The 14987-nt window shown below is 38.4% G+C and overlaps 1 protein-coding gene across 1 annotated transcript; it reads left to right on the forward strand.

Moving 5' to 3' along the window:
* Positions 1 to 4391: 4391 nt before the first annotated feature.
* Positions 4392 to 13928, forward strand: LYG2 (lysozyme g2; the record flags this gene model as incomplete). The annotated part of the gene is made up of 5 exons (XM_082750762.1): positions 4392 to 4435; positions 10191 to 10331; positions 11344 to 11540; positions 12312 to 12450; positions 13810 to 13928. Exons 1-5 carry the CDS (start codon positions 4393 to 4395, stop codon positions 13926 to 13928), a joined length of 639 nt encoding a protein of 212 aa, XP_082606888.1. The 5' UTR covers position 4392.
* Positions 13929 to 14987: the final 1059 nt, after the last annotated feature.

The raw sequence follows: 14987 nt of genomic DNA on the forward strand, positions 1-14987 counted from the left end.
AGGTCTGTGTGTGTGTGTGCGTGCAAGTGCCTGTGTGATGGTTGTCCTCTAGTTTCTGCATTCCCTTGGCAAACAGACTCATTTCTCACTTTGAAAAAACAAGACTTCAGGTATTGAAGACACCAGTTAAAATTTAAAATTAAATTTTACCTGCAAATGATATCACTTTAAATTTCTGTCATTTAATTAATTAATTAATTAATTAATATAATTCTGTTATCAGATTAACCTAAGGGGGAGCAGGACACTGGTTTAGGAAGCAGAGAGGCAACAGAAAGAAACGTTAAAAATTCTGTGGATTTGCCAGAGGATTTGAGTCTTGTCTTGGGCTTCAGAATCACAGTTATAGGCATTGTGACAGGAATAATGATTACGACAAAAAGAATCTTGGTTTTTCAATATACTGTATTTTTCAGTCATTTATATTATTTTCAGCAATTCTGGGACTACTTTTGACAATTGCAAAGTTAAAACTTTCATGAGTATTGCTCATAGCTTCTGCAGCTCACCCAGCATGACAGGGAAATCTGTAACTATGGCTGAGACCAACAAGTAAGCAAGCAAGCAAACAAATAACATCCCTTTCTTACTGCCCTTATCAATATGAAAATGATTGATGATCAGGATCCTGAACTCAAAGTTCTACTACTTGTCAGTTACAAGATAGAGAGGAAAATTTACTTTGAATTTACCCTAAAACATAGGAAGAATTGCATGGCATTTGTGATTTTGATGAGAACTAAAATGCAGTCCAAGTTACCCTGAAAAATTGTAATATAGACCTAATCCATATTTAAACCTCTCTGTTTGACCTCCCATATTTATTTCCTCTTCTGGATCCAATAGATTGCTAGAGCCAGAAAAGGGTCTGAAGATCATCTATTGTCATCCAGGTTTTTTACCCTATAAATGGGGAAATGATGTCTAGACTGATGATCTACCCAAGGTCCCTCAGAGGGAGAGAGAGAATGACAAGCAGACTCCACGCCAAGTGCACAGTCTGATGCCAGGCTTGATCCCATGACCCTGAGATCATGAGCAGAGCCAAAATCAAGAGTCGGATGCTCAACAGACTGAGTCACCCAGATGCCACGAGAAAGGATGTTTTTTTGCATATAGATTATATTGTTACTTTGGGAAAACAGGGGGTCTGATGGAGATTATAACAAATGACTCATCCATCCAAGTTCCTCCTGGCACCATCAGTACAACCCACATGTACAGTCACTGTTAACACCCTTGGGAGGAGATGGGGGAATCATTCATTCTGTAAATTACTTTTCAATATCAAAATTTGCCTCAGACCCTTATATGATAGCATCCACACTTAACCATTCATTGAGCTTTAGGTTATTAATTAAAAGTTAAGCTTTGGAATGCAACAAACCTGGGTGCAGACCTAGGCTATACCCCTTACTACTGTTCTGCCAGGCCTACTATAGAAACTCAATGCATGCTATTGGTGAAGATATAAAGTGACAGCCTGTAAATGCAGTTGATTCATATTTGTATTTAAAAATTACAACAGCATCAGGGTGCCTGGGTGGCTCAGTTGGTGAAGCATCTGTTTTTAGCTTAGGTCATGATCTCAGGGTTGTGAGATAGAGCCCCATGTTGGGGCTGTGTGCTGAGCACGGAGCCTACTTAAGATTCTCTTTCTCTCTCCATCTGCTTTCCTTAGCCTTCACTCTTTCTCTCTCCCCTCTCAAAAAAAAAAAAAATTACTACATCTACAGACAAATGACTGCTAAATATCTGCAACCGGAGTGATTTATTCAGATCACAGACAATGTTTTGTGTGCAAATTGATTGATTTGAACCTGTTGTAATAATTACTCTGCAGGGTCATCAGTCCATGGCACTAGTATCTTGGACATAGTAGGAAAGCATGGATTTTGGAATCTTATAGACCTGGGCTCAAATCCCAGCTTTGCCATGTCCTGACTGTGCCATCTTTGACAAGTTGCTTAATTTCTCTGAGTCTCAGTTTCCTCATCTCTAAAATAGGTATAACACCTATCTTACAGAGTTGTTGGAGGATTTAATGATATATGTACATAGGAACCTGATGTATGATGGGTGTCAAATAAATGTTTATTTGTATTCTCAAAATTTGAAGAAAACTTAATAAGATACACATCAGTTTGAAGGCATTTACTTAAATTACAGAGGACCTGGACATTAAGAACTTCATACCTAGAAGGACTTGCAGTCCCACTATGTGAAAACAGGGAGAGGAATAAAATAGGCTTCCAATGTTTTAACAGTACTTCCAATGTTTTGTTTTTACTTTTGTTCTATAGGAGCATCTACCTAGAATCTTTTAAATACTTTTGATTCTTCCTTTATTCCTTCTTCTTCCTTTCTTCTTTCTCCCACCTTGTCCTGCAGGGGAGCAGGGGAGTGGGGGAAAGGGGGGGTGAGGAGGGTCATGAGCACAATGTCAGTGTAATGTTGCTACTGTAACTAGTGATGGCCCATGTGTTCCTGAGGACCATGCTGGAGAAGCTGGACTCATGCAAAACCCCTTATTAAAGAGTAGCCCTGACTGCAAGCATTGATGGTGGTAGAGCCAGCCCCTGCCATGAATCATTTTCATGATAGTCAAGGCAGGAATCAACATTGGTTCAGAATATTCCCACCCTTCTTCCCTGGAATGGAAGGCTGGAGGACACCTAAAGGGAAATCTATTCTACAAACAGGAAGGCAGGCAGGGCAGAGGTGAATACAATGAGATAGTGCAGAGATCAGCTTCATGAGGGCATGATCTCCTAGAAGCTGTGGTTTATTCATGGTCAGGGAGCCCAGCAAGTTGTTTACTTAAGGCCTTCATCTTCATCACCTCCTCCTCAGTCTCTCTCATACCTGTGTTCACCTGGTGGATTTATGGAAGGATTGTGTACAGTCTTAGAAACTTCTGACACTTGTAGTAGGATCTGTGTTAGATTTCTTCCCCTTTGGAAAATGTGCTTGCCTATTTCAAGAATGTCCTTTCCATTTCTTATTCCCAGGACTGCACAATGTGCTTTATCTCTTCTTTCAGACATAAGTGTGAAGAGAGAGACACTCCATCCTTGAAAAAATGTTCGTCCATGGCCAAATCTTTTTTTCCCATTTCCTCAGATAGTTTGGGAAACTAGTGCTACTCTCTGGCTTTGTACTGATCTCCCAGAGCAGGTGGGCACTCTTGGCTCTATTTGTCAGAGTATAATTGGAACAAGGAGCCATGTGACATATTGGTATGCAGATCATGTGACAATGGAATGAGGAACAAAGAGCAGGAGGCTCAGCCTTCAGGCGAACAACCAATCTGGGAATGAGAGCTGCTCATATTTTCTGTTTATCTTTTTAATGCTAATTATCTGTTTCTTGTTCTCAAATTTAGAAGCTGTTGACCCAGCTCAATTTTAGATACCCAGAAACTATCCACCAAATATATGCCTCCAATATAACTTGGGGGTTCATTAGATTAATTAATTAATAGTGGTTAATAAATGCTTTGAAATATTTTTATTAAAAGGGCCACCTAAGTACAAAGTGTCATTATAATCAGGTCTAATGAGGTCAGTGGTTTAAAGAGAGGGTTTTAAAACCATATATAAAGCTCCTCCAACCATCAGTGGTACAGGATGAAGGTAAGAAGAGGCAGGTAAGTCTACGTACTGGCATTTAGAATTTCCTCCATAGGGGCAGAGCCACATTGAAGTTTACTTGGATCAAAGAAAGGTAATCATAAAGCTACCAACTAATCGGTTCTCAAATTGTTTAACTCGTCTTTTAGGGCAAAAGCCACTGCTTTGTTAAAGCCTGGCGCGCAGGGTAGTGCTGAAGACAGGGGACTTTCCTAAACGGAGGGGAGAGACTTTCTCTGCAAGGTCACAAACCAGGTTAGTGCTCACCTTCTTGTATTATGTAGAATAATTAAGTTGTCTTTTGAATGAAAACAAAGATAGAGTTGATGGAGGAAGCACAGGGGAGCACAGCAAACCTCTTCTGAGTCATGATCTCTGATGCTCCTCTCAGTGGCTTACCTTGGTTTTCTAAGGAGACTACAATAGAAGAATGGGAACAAAATTGTGATATGAGCAAGACTGGAGAAAGGATGGGCATATGTGTTAGCCTAACATATTTAAGATATTTGTAGGCTCATGTCAACATGAAATTGGATTAAAATGAGTTGGAAGATTATACTTAGGAAAGAGTGATCCAATGAATCATAATACCGAGCCTATGAGACTAATATCTTGGAACTGGCAAAAAGGTATTATACTGGAAATGATTCTATACTTTCTTTTAGTTAAAACACATTTCCTTCAGGAAACTTTTAAGTTTTAAAATTAACCAGTTTCTCTTTCAAATTATAATAGGAGCTGTAGGATAAGATTCACAACCATGCTGTCCTTTATCCTGTTTTGGGGACTTATTGCCCTCATTGGTAAGTCATTGATTGACATTTAGCATCTTTTGCAGGGTGTCTACAAAAATGTGTAGCATAGTCATGAATCAGAAAGAGCAATGATTACATGTAATCATTAGGGCTCTCCTAATCAGCCTGGCCATCAATCAGCTGCTGACATCTATAATTAACAGTGTATTCTGCTTGCCAAGCAGGTAAAGGCACTGTTAGTGGGAATTTATGGAACAGTGCCTTCGGAGGCAAGACATATGAAGATAAAATTATTAATACCAGGCAGTAAATAAGAGTTAAATGAGTATAGACAGAAAAAGACTCTAGTCTGGGAAGAGTTTAGGATAAAGAGTTCACATCTAGTCAGGATGTTGAGACCAAAAAGTGGAGGATGTAATACTTGAAGAATGTTTGGTATTATTTGATAAGAGAAGAAAAGAGTCTGCTGGATGAGTAGAATGCCTTTTGTATAGGGAGGCAGAAATGCATGAAGAGTATTGGGAGGGGAAACCTGGGTGGCACAGTGGGTTAAGCCTCTGCCTTCAGCTCAGGTCATGATCTCAGGGTCCTGGGATCAAGTCCCGCATCCGGCTCTCTGCTCAGTGGGGAGCCTGCTTCCTCCTCTCTCTCTCTGCCTGCCTCTCTGCCTACTTGTGATCTCTCTCTCTGTGTCAGATAAAGAAATAAAATCTTTAAAAAAAGAGTATTGGGAGTACAGTAAATAGATCAGTGCAACAATACAGAAGTGAGGACTTCTGAGGATAAGGCTAGAAAAGTAGGCTGGTGAGATGCTGAGGGACTTTGAATAAGAAAAGATTGAAAATTTGGCTTAGGAAAAATGAAAAGCCATTGTAAACAATGTTCAAGTTGTCTTTATGAGTAGAGTGAAGATTGAGAAGAAAGTGTTTCTATAATGTTTAATTCTAAATTTGAAAAAGTGAGGTTACAGAAAACTGATAATTTCCGACTATTTATATGGTCAAAGGCAGAGGAACATAGTTTTAAATTTTTATTCCTTCTTTAATTTCCAGGTAGGAGCAGAGTTATATAGCAAGTAGGCTAATTATGAGCTACTCTACTACCTATGTTTAACTGAAAGGGGACTATAATTAAGAAAGACCTGTGTGTTTATGATGTCAACACAAGTAGTGTAAAGTCCATGGTCATATTCTAATCCCCTTAAAGCAAACTTAGGTATGTAAGCTGGGAATCCCGGTTAACCTACGCCTTATACCTAAAGACTCTGGTTCAATAGACCTGGTATGAGGAGTCCATAAATATGCATTTTTAATAGGCATCCAGATAACATTGATAACTGTGGTCTGTGGGCTACACATGGAGCATAGCAAAGGCCAGCTCTCCAGTAAAAAGAAATTGAAACTTTTTTTTCAAGATTTTATTTATTTATTTGTCAGAGAGAGAGAGAGAGCACAAGCAGGGGGAGCAGACAGAGGGAGAAGCAGGGTCCTCGCCAAGCAAGGAGCCCGATGTGGCACTTGATCCCAGACCTGAGCCAAAGGTAGATGCTTAACTGACTGAGCCACCAAGTCTCTCAAATGTAAACTTTTGACATATGGGCTTGATCCAGATAACTTAGATAATTCCTTTACTTCTCATTCATTCATCAATCTATCCATCCATCCATCCATCCAATATCCATTCACAAATATTTATTGAATGTCCACTTTGTGGGGCGCCTAGGTGGCCCAGTTGGTTGAATGTCTGCCTTCAGCTTAGGTCATGATCCTGGGGTCCTGGGATCGAGTCCCACAACAGGCTCCTCACTTGGTGGGGAGTCTGCTTCTCCCTCTCCCTCTGTCCCTGCTCTCTCTCTCTCTCTAATAAATAAATAAAATCTTTTTTTTAAAAAAAGAATGTCCACTTTGTCCCAGGCACTATTCTAGGTGCTGAGGAGGAGACAGGATAGGGAAAAAAGTATTCTAGTGAGAGGAATAGATAGAAAAAAAAGAAAGAAAGAAATATAAGAAGGAAGGAAGGAAGATATGTCAGGTGGTGACAGGTGATATAAATAAAATAATGTAAGGTAATGGATGATAAGGAATGAGGCATGAGTGTGTTGCCTTTTTAATGTAGGTAGAAAAAAAGACTCTTTAATAAGGTAAGTAAATATTTGTTGTAGAATGTTTCAAACACATAAAATGGGGGAGGCAACAGTATAACTCTCATGTACCATCAGCAAACGTCTATGGTTTTCAACACTTTGCTTTCTTATTTTATCTATCCCTCATCTCTGCATTTTTTGGGAGGGGAGGAGGTTAGAATATTGTAAGACAACCCAAAAGATCAAAACATTTTATCTACAAATGTTTTTGTATGTGTCTAAAATGTGTAAGGACCAGCTCTGGTACATGAAGATGTTCCTGGCTCACCTGAACCATTTCCTGCCCCAGACCAGAAATGAGACTTTTTCTGAAGTGCACTGGTTCCTCTCAGTGGGAAATAGTATTTAGAGACCACAGTATAAGTCCCAGGGGTGCTCCATTGCTATGGGGTGTAATTCCTTCCAGGTCTTTTCAGTGGGGAGAACTTAGACAGTATATATATATTCTTTTTTAAAGAGAAAAATAATTATGTATTCATACTGATATTCCATATTAATATTTATGAATACAAAGGATATACTAAAATCCTGGCTCCTAATAACATTAACATGATTCGTTATTTACATATATTAGTTTCAAAATAACTATGGCACTATTACCAACCAACGATGATCCTGTGCATATAGTTTAAGATTTACTTATGATTCTTCATGTTTATAGGATGTATTCCACTAGTGGCATATATTTACACTGACTTATTTTTAAGTAGCCAGAAATGATCCTCCTCTATGTGTTAATTAAATTTTCAATTTGATATAATGTTAGATTTGTCTTTTACTTTTTAGGATTTTTTCTATTCAATTTAAAATTTTAAATTATGGAAATATTTACATGGCTCCAAAATAAAAACTATAAAAAAGGTACATTTAGAGAAGTCTCGCCTCTATCCCTGTCCCTTTTACCTCTTCTTATCTTGCCCCACAACTAACAATATTTACTAGTTTTTGGTTCATCTTTGTATGGTTTCTTTTGAATATATAAGGAAATCTCTCTCTCTCATACACGCACATACACAAACACATACAATCATATTTTCTCCTTTTTTCAAAGAAAGAATATAATTCTAGAAGTATTATTCTGTACCTGGAAATAATGCTATAGAATGTTATAGAATCATATATCTATACAGTTCTTCCTCTTTCCTTTCTGCAACTGCATAGTAATCTGTGTGTGGAAGTGGCTTAGCTTCCTCAGTCCCTATATGGATGACACGTGCGTTGTTACCAGACGTTTCCTGCTATAAATAGTGCTGAAACAACAGCCTATTGCAAAATCTCCTTCCACAGCAATGTGTAAGACTGACACTTCCCCCACAGCTTCATTGTCACAATACATTGTCAAATTTTTGGATTCTTGCCAATTAAATAGGCAAAATGTAGTGTCTGGATGATGTTTTATTATAGTATTCTCTTTTGAGTGTGGTTGAGCACCTTTTTATACATTTAAGGATTCCTTTCTTTTTTGTCTATGAACTGTTTATTCATATCTTTCACTGATAGGTGGTACTTGAACAGAATCCTGAAGGCAGTGAGGCAGCAAATCATGTACATACATGGAGAAATAGCATTCTAGGCAAAAGGGTCTATAAATATAAAGGCCTTGAGGCAGAAACCTGCCTGGGATGCTGAAGGAGAATCAAGAAAAATGTGACTGGAGAAGAGTGAGGAAAGGGAAGGAAAAGTCAGAAAGTGAGCAGGGACCAGATCAGTCAGGGATTGATGTCCACAAATGAATGATCGGAAAACCACTGGAAGGGTCAGAGAGAGGAATGATATGATCCCATGCATGTTTCCAGAAACCAGTCTGGGTGCTGGGGAACAGACTGCAAATGTTGGGGAGGAAGATCGATTAGGGAGCTTTTATAATATAATCAAGATGAGCAATGGTTGTAGTTTGGACCCTGGTGGTAGCAGGTGTGGTGAAAAGTGGTCATATTTTGGTTATATGTTGTCAGTCTGCACCCTCACTCACAGCTTCTACACCTCTATCTTACATATGATCTATGTCATGGAAATCTATCTATTCATTCACTCATGTGTATTTCCTACACACACTGGATGCACAAAGTTCTATGCTGAGGGCCATGGAGACTGCCAATGCTTGCTCTTTGCATCACATGGAAATCCACACTACTTAGAGAAATTTAATGGCTTTGCTGATTTCTACTGGTTTTGTTATCTAAATAGGCTTTCTAAGTATTCTGAGTTACTTGACAGTTTCACCATCTGACTTTCTGATGCATTTATAATAGCTTTCATTTATTTATTTATTTATTTATTGCCTGTTTGTAGTTGGGAGAAAGTAGATTGCATCTGTATTTTCATTTGTTTTGATAAGCTTTGTTTTTTAAAAAATTAATCTTTAGAGTTGCTTTGTTTTCCTTCTAAAATCCATATTTATATGGAGTAGTTCCAATGATTGTGTGCCTAATTCTAAGATAGTTTCTTTATACTGTCAAGTTAATCAGAACTAGACCTACAGTGAATGGATAAAATCCATCTCTTTATTTAAAAACACATTTACAACACTAAGTGAAACAATGTCGTATTTTACATCAAATATTTTAACAAATATATTTCTTATAACAAGTATTTGTAGTCTTAAGATACAGGTCAACAGTTCCAGGAGCTATTAGAACAAATTTTTTAATTTACAGAAAAGATCTTTATCTCCTTTAGTAAATAGACTGGGACAGTAAGTCACTTCATAAGGACAAAATAAAAAAATAAGAATAGGATTTAACTTAAGTTTTTATGGTAGGTTGAATTTTATTTTCAATTTTACTAATTATACTTAGAAGGTCAACTTCACAGAAACATGATACAAAATGGACATTTTAAGTTAATGGTACCCTTCTTTTTTAATGTAAGTGGTATTAGTACCCTTCTTTCTTATTTTCTTAAGCAAAGGCAATTGTTAATCCAGATGTTTACATCCCCGGATGTAGAAGTGGTAGAAGTGTCTTAAAATTTCTCTCAGAGTTCCTGCTTAAAACTCTAGTGGCGATTTTAATTCTGATCAAGATTGCAGAAAATGTTTTTGAGACCTATAAAAATTGGTTTTCATAATACTTTTTACAATGTTTAGAATTAAGTACTTCTTTAAAAATTTTGGGGGGTTCCTGGCTGGTTCAGTCAGTAGAGCATGTGAGTCTTTTTTTTTTTTTTTTTACTGATACCTGATTTTTTACTGTCTTTTTTAACATACATTTATTTATTTATTTATTCGTCAGAGAGAGAGAGAGAGCATAGGCAGACAGAGTGGCAGGCAGAGGGAGAAGAAGGCTCCCTGTCGAGCAAGGAGCCTGATGTGGGACTCATCCCAGGAAGCTGGGATCATGATCCAAGCTGAAGGCAGCAGCTTAACTGACTGAGCCACCCAGGCATCCCGAGCAGGTGACACTTGATCTCCAGGTCATGAGTTTGAGCCCCACGATGCTTAAAAAAAATTTTTTTTAAGGTTGGAGAAAACGGGTTGGGGGGAATCTTCTGTTTTGTGTTCTCTGATGAGATATCCTAGGGGTCTTCGAGAGCATGTTAGGAAAGAGTAAGTATGGCTTCACCTTGGTGAGCCTTCACCTTGGTTGAATAATGCTTGTTATAGCAACTCGAGCAATATTTCTCACAAGTTTCCTGAGAATTATCATTCTCTCCCCCCAGGCACTTCTAGGGGCTCATACCCCTTCACTCACTCAATGAACCCTCACCTGCATCCCCGCTTGTACCATGGCTGCTATGGTGATATCATGACCATGGAGACCTCTGGTGCCACCTGTGATATAACCAGGTTGATGAACTGTGGTAAGTGAAAAGCAAAGCAAATATTTGGCTTTCCCCCTTTCATCATTTTCATATTCTCCCTTTCATCATTTTCATATTCTGTTTTAGGAGGTAGCTTAATTTTGAAAAGGTATAATTGTTGTTATAGCAAAAGTTCAAAGTTAAAAATTAGAAGTAAGTGGTGCCTGGGTGGCTCAGTGGGTTAAAGCCTCTGCCTTCAGCTCAGGTCATGATCCCAGGGTCCTGGGATCAAGCCCCGCATTGAGCTCTCTGCTCAGCAGAGAGCCCACTTCCCTCTCTCTCTCTGCCTGCCTCTCTGCCTACTTGTGATCTCTGTCTGTCAAATAAATAAATAAAATCTTTTTAAAAAAATAAAATAAAATTAGAAGTAAGCAGAATCTTGACAAACCTAGCAAACTACTTCTACTCATTTTCCCTCAGTCTTTCCAAACCTTACCTAAATTTGTTTATTTCTACATAATTAAATGATTGCTTACATAAAATGTTAAATTCTGCCTTTATTTTTTGTTTGTTGTATTTACTTCATGTTATAGCATGAGCTTTTTAAGAGAGTCTCTTGCTCTTTGTACATCCTCTTTTGTAATACTGTTCCAAAGTCTTCTTCATGTTATCCCAGTATTAGAACATCAGCGCTGGAAGCAACTACAAAGTCAATCTAATCCTACCTCCCCAATTTATAGATCTGAAAACTGAGGCTCAGCAAGAAGAGACTTCTCATGGGCCTGGAGCTAGGTAGTAGCAGAACCAGACTCAAATTTAGGTTGGCTGACTTCTAGTTCAAGAGTCTTCCCAAGGCACCAATGTGGCAGGTAACAGAAGAACAAGAAAGAGAGCAGAAATGGTACTGCCTGGGGTTGTGGACCTTTCTGGGTTTATGCAATTAGAGATTTTAAAAAATGTCCTAGAATAGTTGTCCCAAGCTGTGGGCTGTGGTCGGGGACTGTGATTGACTTACTAAACTTTGAAAAAGGATTCTCTTCTGGAGTAAACAGTTTATTTTCTATTGACTTAGGGATCCGTGGTTCTGAAATGTTTGCTGAGATGGATTTGAGGGCCTTAAAACCTTACCAGATTCTGATCAAAGAAGTTGGGCTGAGGTACTGTGTGGACCCTGCTCTCATCGCAGCCATAATCTCCAGAGAAAGCCATGGTGGAGCTGTCCTACAAGATGGCTGGGACCACAGGGGACTTAAATTTGGCTTGATGCAGGTACTTGGCCAGAAAATTTCAGTCAGCCCCACTTTATCCTTCCTTATGCAAGCTCAAACCAAACTAGATGTCTATTGGTAGTACTTTCAGGCTTCAGAACACCCTGGTATTTCAGATAATTTGTACTTCTGTATTTCTGTAACATGTCTTTGGTATTTAATTCCAGATTTAGCAGTTTTTGAGTATCTTCAGGAAAAATATTTTATCAGTTTTAAAACTACAGTTTGCAATTAATAATATGCAAAGCACTTAAATTGAGAAAATCTTACAAAGGGCACTGATTAGAGGTGTACATTTGGGGTTCATAAAGTAGTGAATTTTATCTATGGATAAAAACACTGTAATTAAGCTCTACTTGAATCAAACGGTTCTTTAGGCAAATTGGAGAAAGGGGATCCAAATTATCTGGATGTTTGAATTTTTATTTTAAATTGTCTGTGGAGACCTAAGCTTTGAACTATCTAATTAGAAATGAATTTTTATTTTTGATTGCAAATGTCTAGTCATTGAATGCTAATTATTTGTTTTGAAAAATTTTCACATATGTATATGAGAGTTTAATGAAAATTATGCCACACCCACATCTCCCAAATCATACTTTGTTTATCTGACTCTTTTTTCTGTAAGAGAAGGTAGAATTGATTCTGTGGAGATAAAGTAAGGGGGCCGAGGCCAGTGTCTCTGTACTTGAACACAAGGAATAGAAATCAGGAATAGTAGAAAAATGTGCAGCTTCATCCAGATGCTGACATTATTATCTGATTTTTCTAGCTTGATAAAAAAATTCATCACCCTGTTGGTACCTGGGACAGCAAAGAACACCTTTTGCAGGGTGTTGGAATTCTAGCAGACAAAATTAAGGCAATCCAGAAAAAATTCCCCACGTGGAGTGTGGCTCAACACCTGAAAGGTAGGTCATGTTTGTGGAGCTTTGTTTAAAAGAGTAGTGCGTGAGACCCCTGAAGGCCAGATGTGCCCTGGGCCTCCTTGGGAGTATTCCCAAGGGGTCAGCAGTGGGGCTGGACAGAACTGCCAAAAGGCTGCACTAATGCTCTCTGAACAACTGAGTTACTTTGAGGGGTCTTCCTCCCCAACTTCCATTTCCCCTCCTGCCAGATGTTGGTATTCATATCATATCTCACATCAGTTAATGCAAAAACTATTGCAAAAAGAATGTTTGCCTTCCTCTGATAGTTTTTATCCTAATGCAAGAAATCAACCACTTTCTTTGTTTGAACAAATGTTTACTCTGAGCTGTGATACCAGGGCTTTCAGTATCATATCTAAGTGGAGATCTCTGCTTGGCTGATCACAGACCTCAAGTTCCGCATCATCCAGATTGAATTAAGTCACAAGCTTCCCACCATAAGCTTTCTCTTTTTTCTGTTTTTCTGTCTCTTCTCTCTCTCTCTCTCTCTTTTTTTTTTTTGTCTCTGTGAATTGCTCCATAATATGTCTAGTCATTCCAGCCAGAAAACCAGTTTGTTTTTTTAGGTTCTCTGGTTCATTCTGTTTTTATATCCAACCACATCAAGTCCTATTAAGTGTACCTCTTACAGACCCATGGTGTACATATAACTTTCTTCTCCCACATTTACCATCCTTAATTTAGAATAAACAATTTCTGTTTTTAGTTTCAAGGTCCTTGAAATCAGGGATCAGGATAAGGGGTCTTTTTCTCTATATATCAGAGCAAAGCACAGTCATGTATGCACATAAATAACTATTGAAGATTAAAATTTTGAGGTAAAATCACATACACACATGCATACGCACACATATCCCTACTAAAAAAAAATGATTATGTCTTGGGTACCATTATGTACCCGCACTCGTGTGGCAACCATTCTGGCACATAGTAGGTGCATAAAAACATTTATTGAATGACTGAATGAGGCAGTGAATAAATGAGTAAATTTTTAAAAAATGAGTAAGTTATTTAATGACTGGGAGAATGCTATAAATATTCTCAGACTGAAGATTTGCTGGGGATCAAGTTTTGCCACGCCTGGACTACATTAGAAGCAAATATGGATTTTGCAGGAAGAAAAACAAAAGTCTTTTAAAAGGAGAGAGAAGGAAAACAATCTGGAATTTTCCCAGAGATTCTTGAGGTGGTTGAACTTTTCAGGAAGGAAGGGAGGGGGAAGGAGAATTTGGGACTGCCTGCTTTGAAAAAACTTGCCTGGAGGGCTGACATCCTGGGAATGCTCATTTCTTATTTCTGCTGAAAGTTAATATTTCAATCTGAATCTCTATTTCATTTCAGGTGGTCTCTCAGCCTTTAAGTCAGGAATTGATTCCATTGTCACCCCAACGGACATAGACAATGACTTGGTCAATGATCTTCTTGCCCGAGCTAAATTCTATAAAAGACATGGCTTCTAAGCAAAAGCTCTGCGGGGGGCCGTGTTGACAGGTGTTCAGATGGCCCCTTTTTGTGAGTTTGATATGGATGTGTTGTAGTCAACACAAAGAAATGATTGCACTTATGACAAAATTCAGTTTTCTTAATGCAAATAAGCATCAAAAAGAGAAAAAGAAAAGGAAATCTACCCAGTTCATAATATGATTTCCATAAAATGTTCACAGACATATATGCACAATTATTTTATAGTAAATGTGAATATCATGGTATGTGACATCTACATATTTCAATGGACCCTATTTTATTCCATGATTTCAATGCCTGCTGACTCTGTTTTACCAAATTGCTAACAGGAGAGTCTGACCTGAGCCTTTGTCCTTTTCCAAGTATTTGTCCAAGCCACTGGGGCTTTGATTGTGAGATATGATTAACTCATAAGCTAGTCAACCTGTGGGACAATGAAGAAACAAGAGATGGAATTCTAGCTTCACAAGTAACTGAGAGCTGACTGTGGTGAAACTGATCTTCCAAAAGTGAATGCCATGTCCCTGGCTCACACCAACCTTCTGTGTCATCTTCCTCTTGTTTGCTGAAGATCCAGGGAATTGCTTCTTCTATTTTCAGGAATTTCTGCCACACACTTGTTCAAGGAGTCCATCCTCACAAAACATGGCTGAAGATAAGCATATAGGACCTGAATGAGTTTATGGTTCTTTAATTGCAAGCAAAAGTAACTAGTTCTGGAAAGTTGAAGGAATAACTTCAACTTTTGAGGCTATCAAAAGACTCATAGAAACAACAAGGTCAAAGACATGAAGAGAAACCAGGCAACTCTGTGTGCAGCAGGAACCAGCTGACCATACTTGATAGCATCCTCAATGCATGAATGAATAAGCACTCTCCTTGCATAAACGTACTCCAGAGAGTTTTTCTTCCATCCTTTCATCATTCTGCTTCACTTTCGTAGTTCCAGGAGAGAGACTCTGATGGGCTTATCTTGGGTCAAATACATACCTACACCTTGGCTACTCTGCTCTTAGGTCTTGTCCAGACTACTCACAATGGAAAAAAGTTCCCTA

This window comes from Mustela nivalis, assembly GCF_964662115.1.
Source record: "Mustela nivalis genome assembly, contig: HAP1_SCAFFOLD_1826, whole genome shotgun sequence".
Lineage (NCBI taxonomy): Eukaryota > Metazoa > Chordata > Mammalia > Carnivora > Mustelidae > Mustela > Mustela nivalis.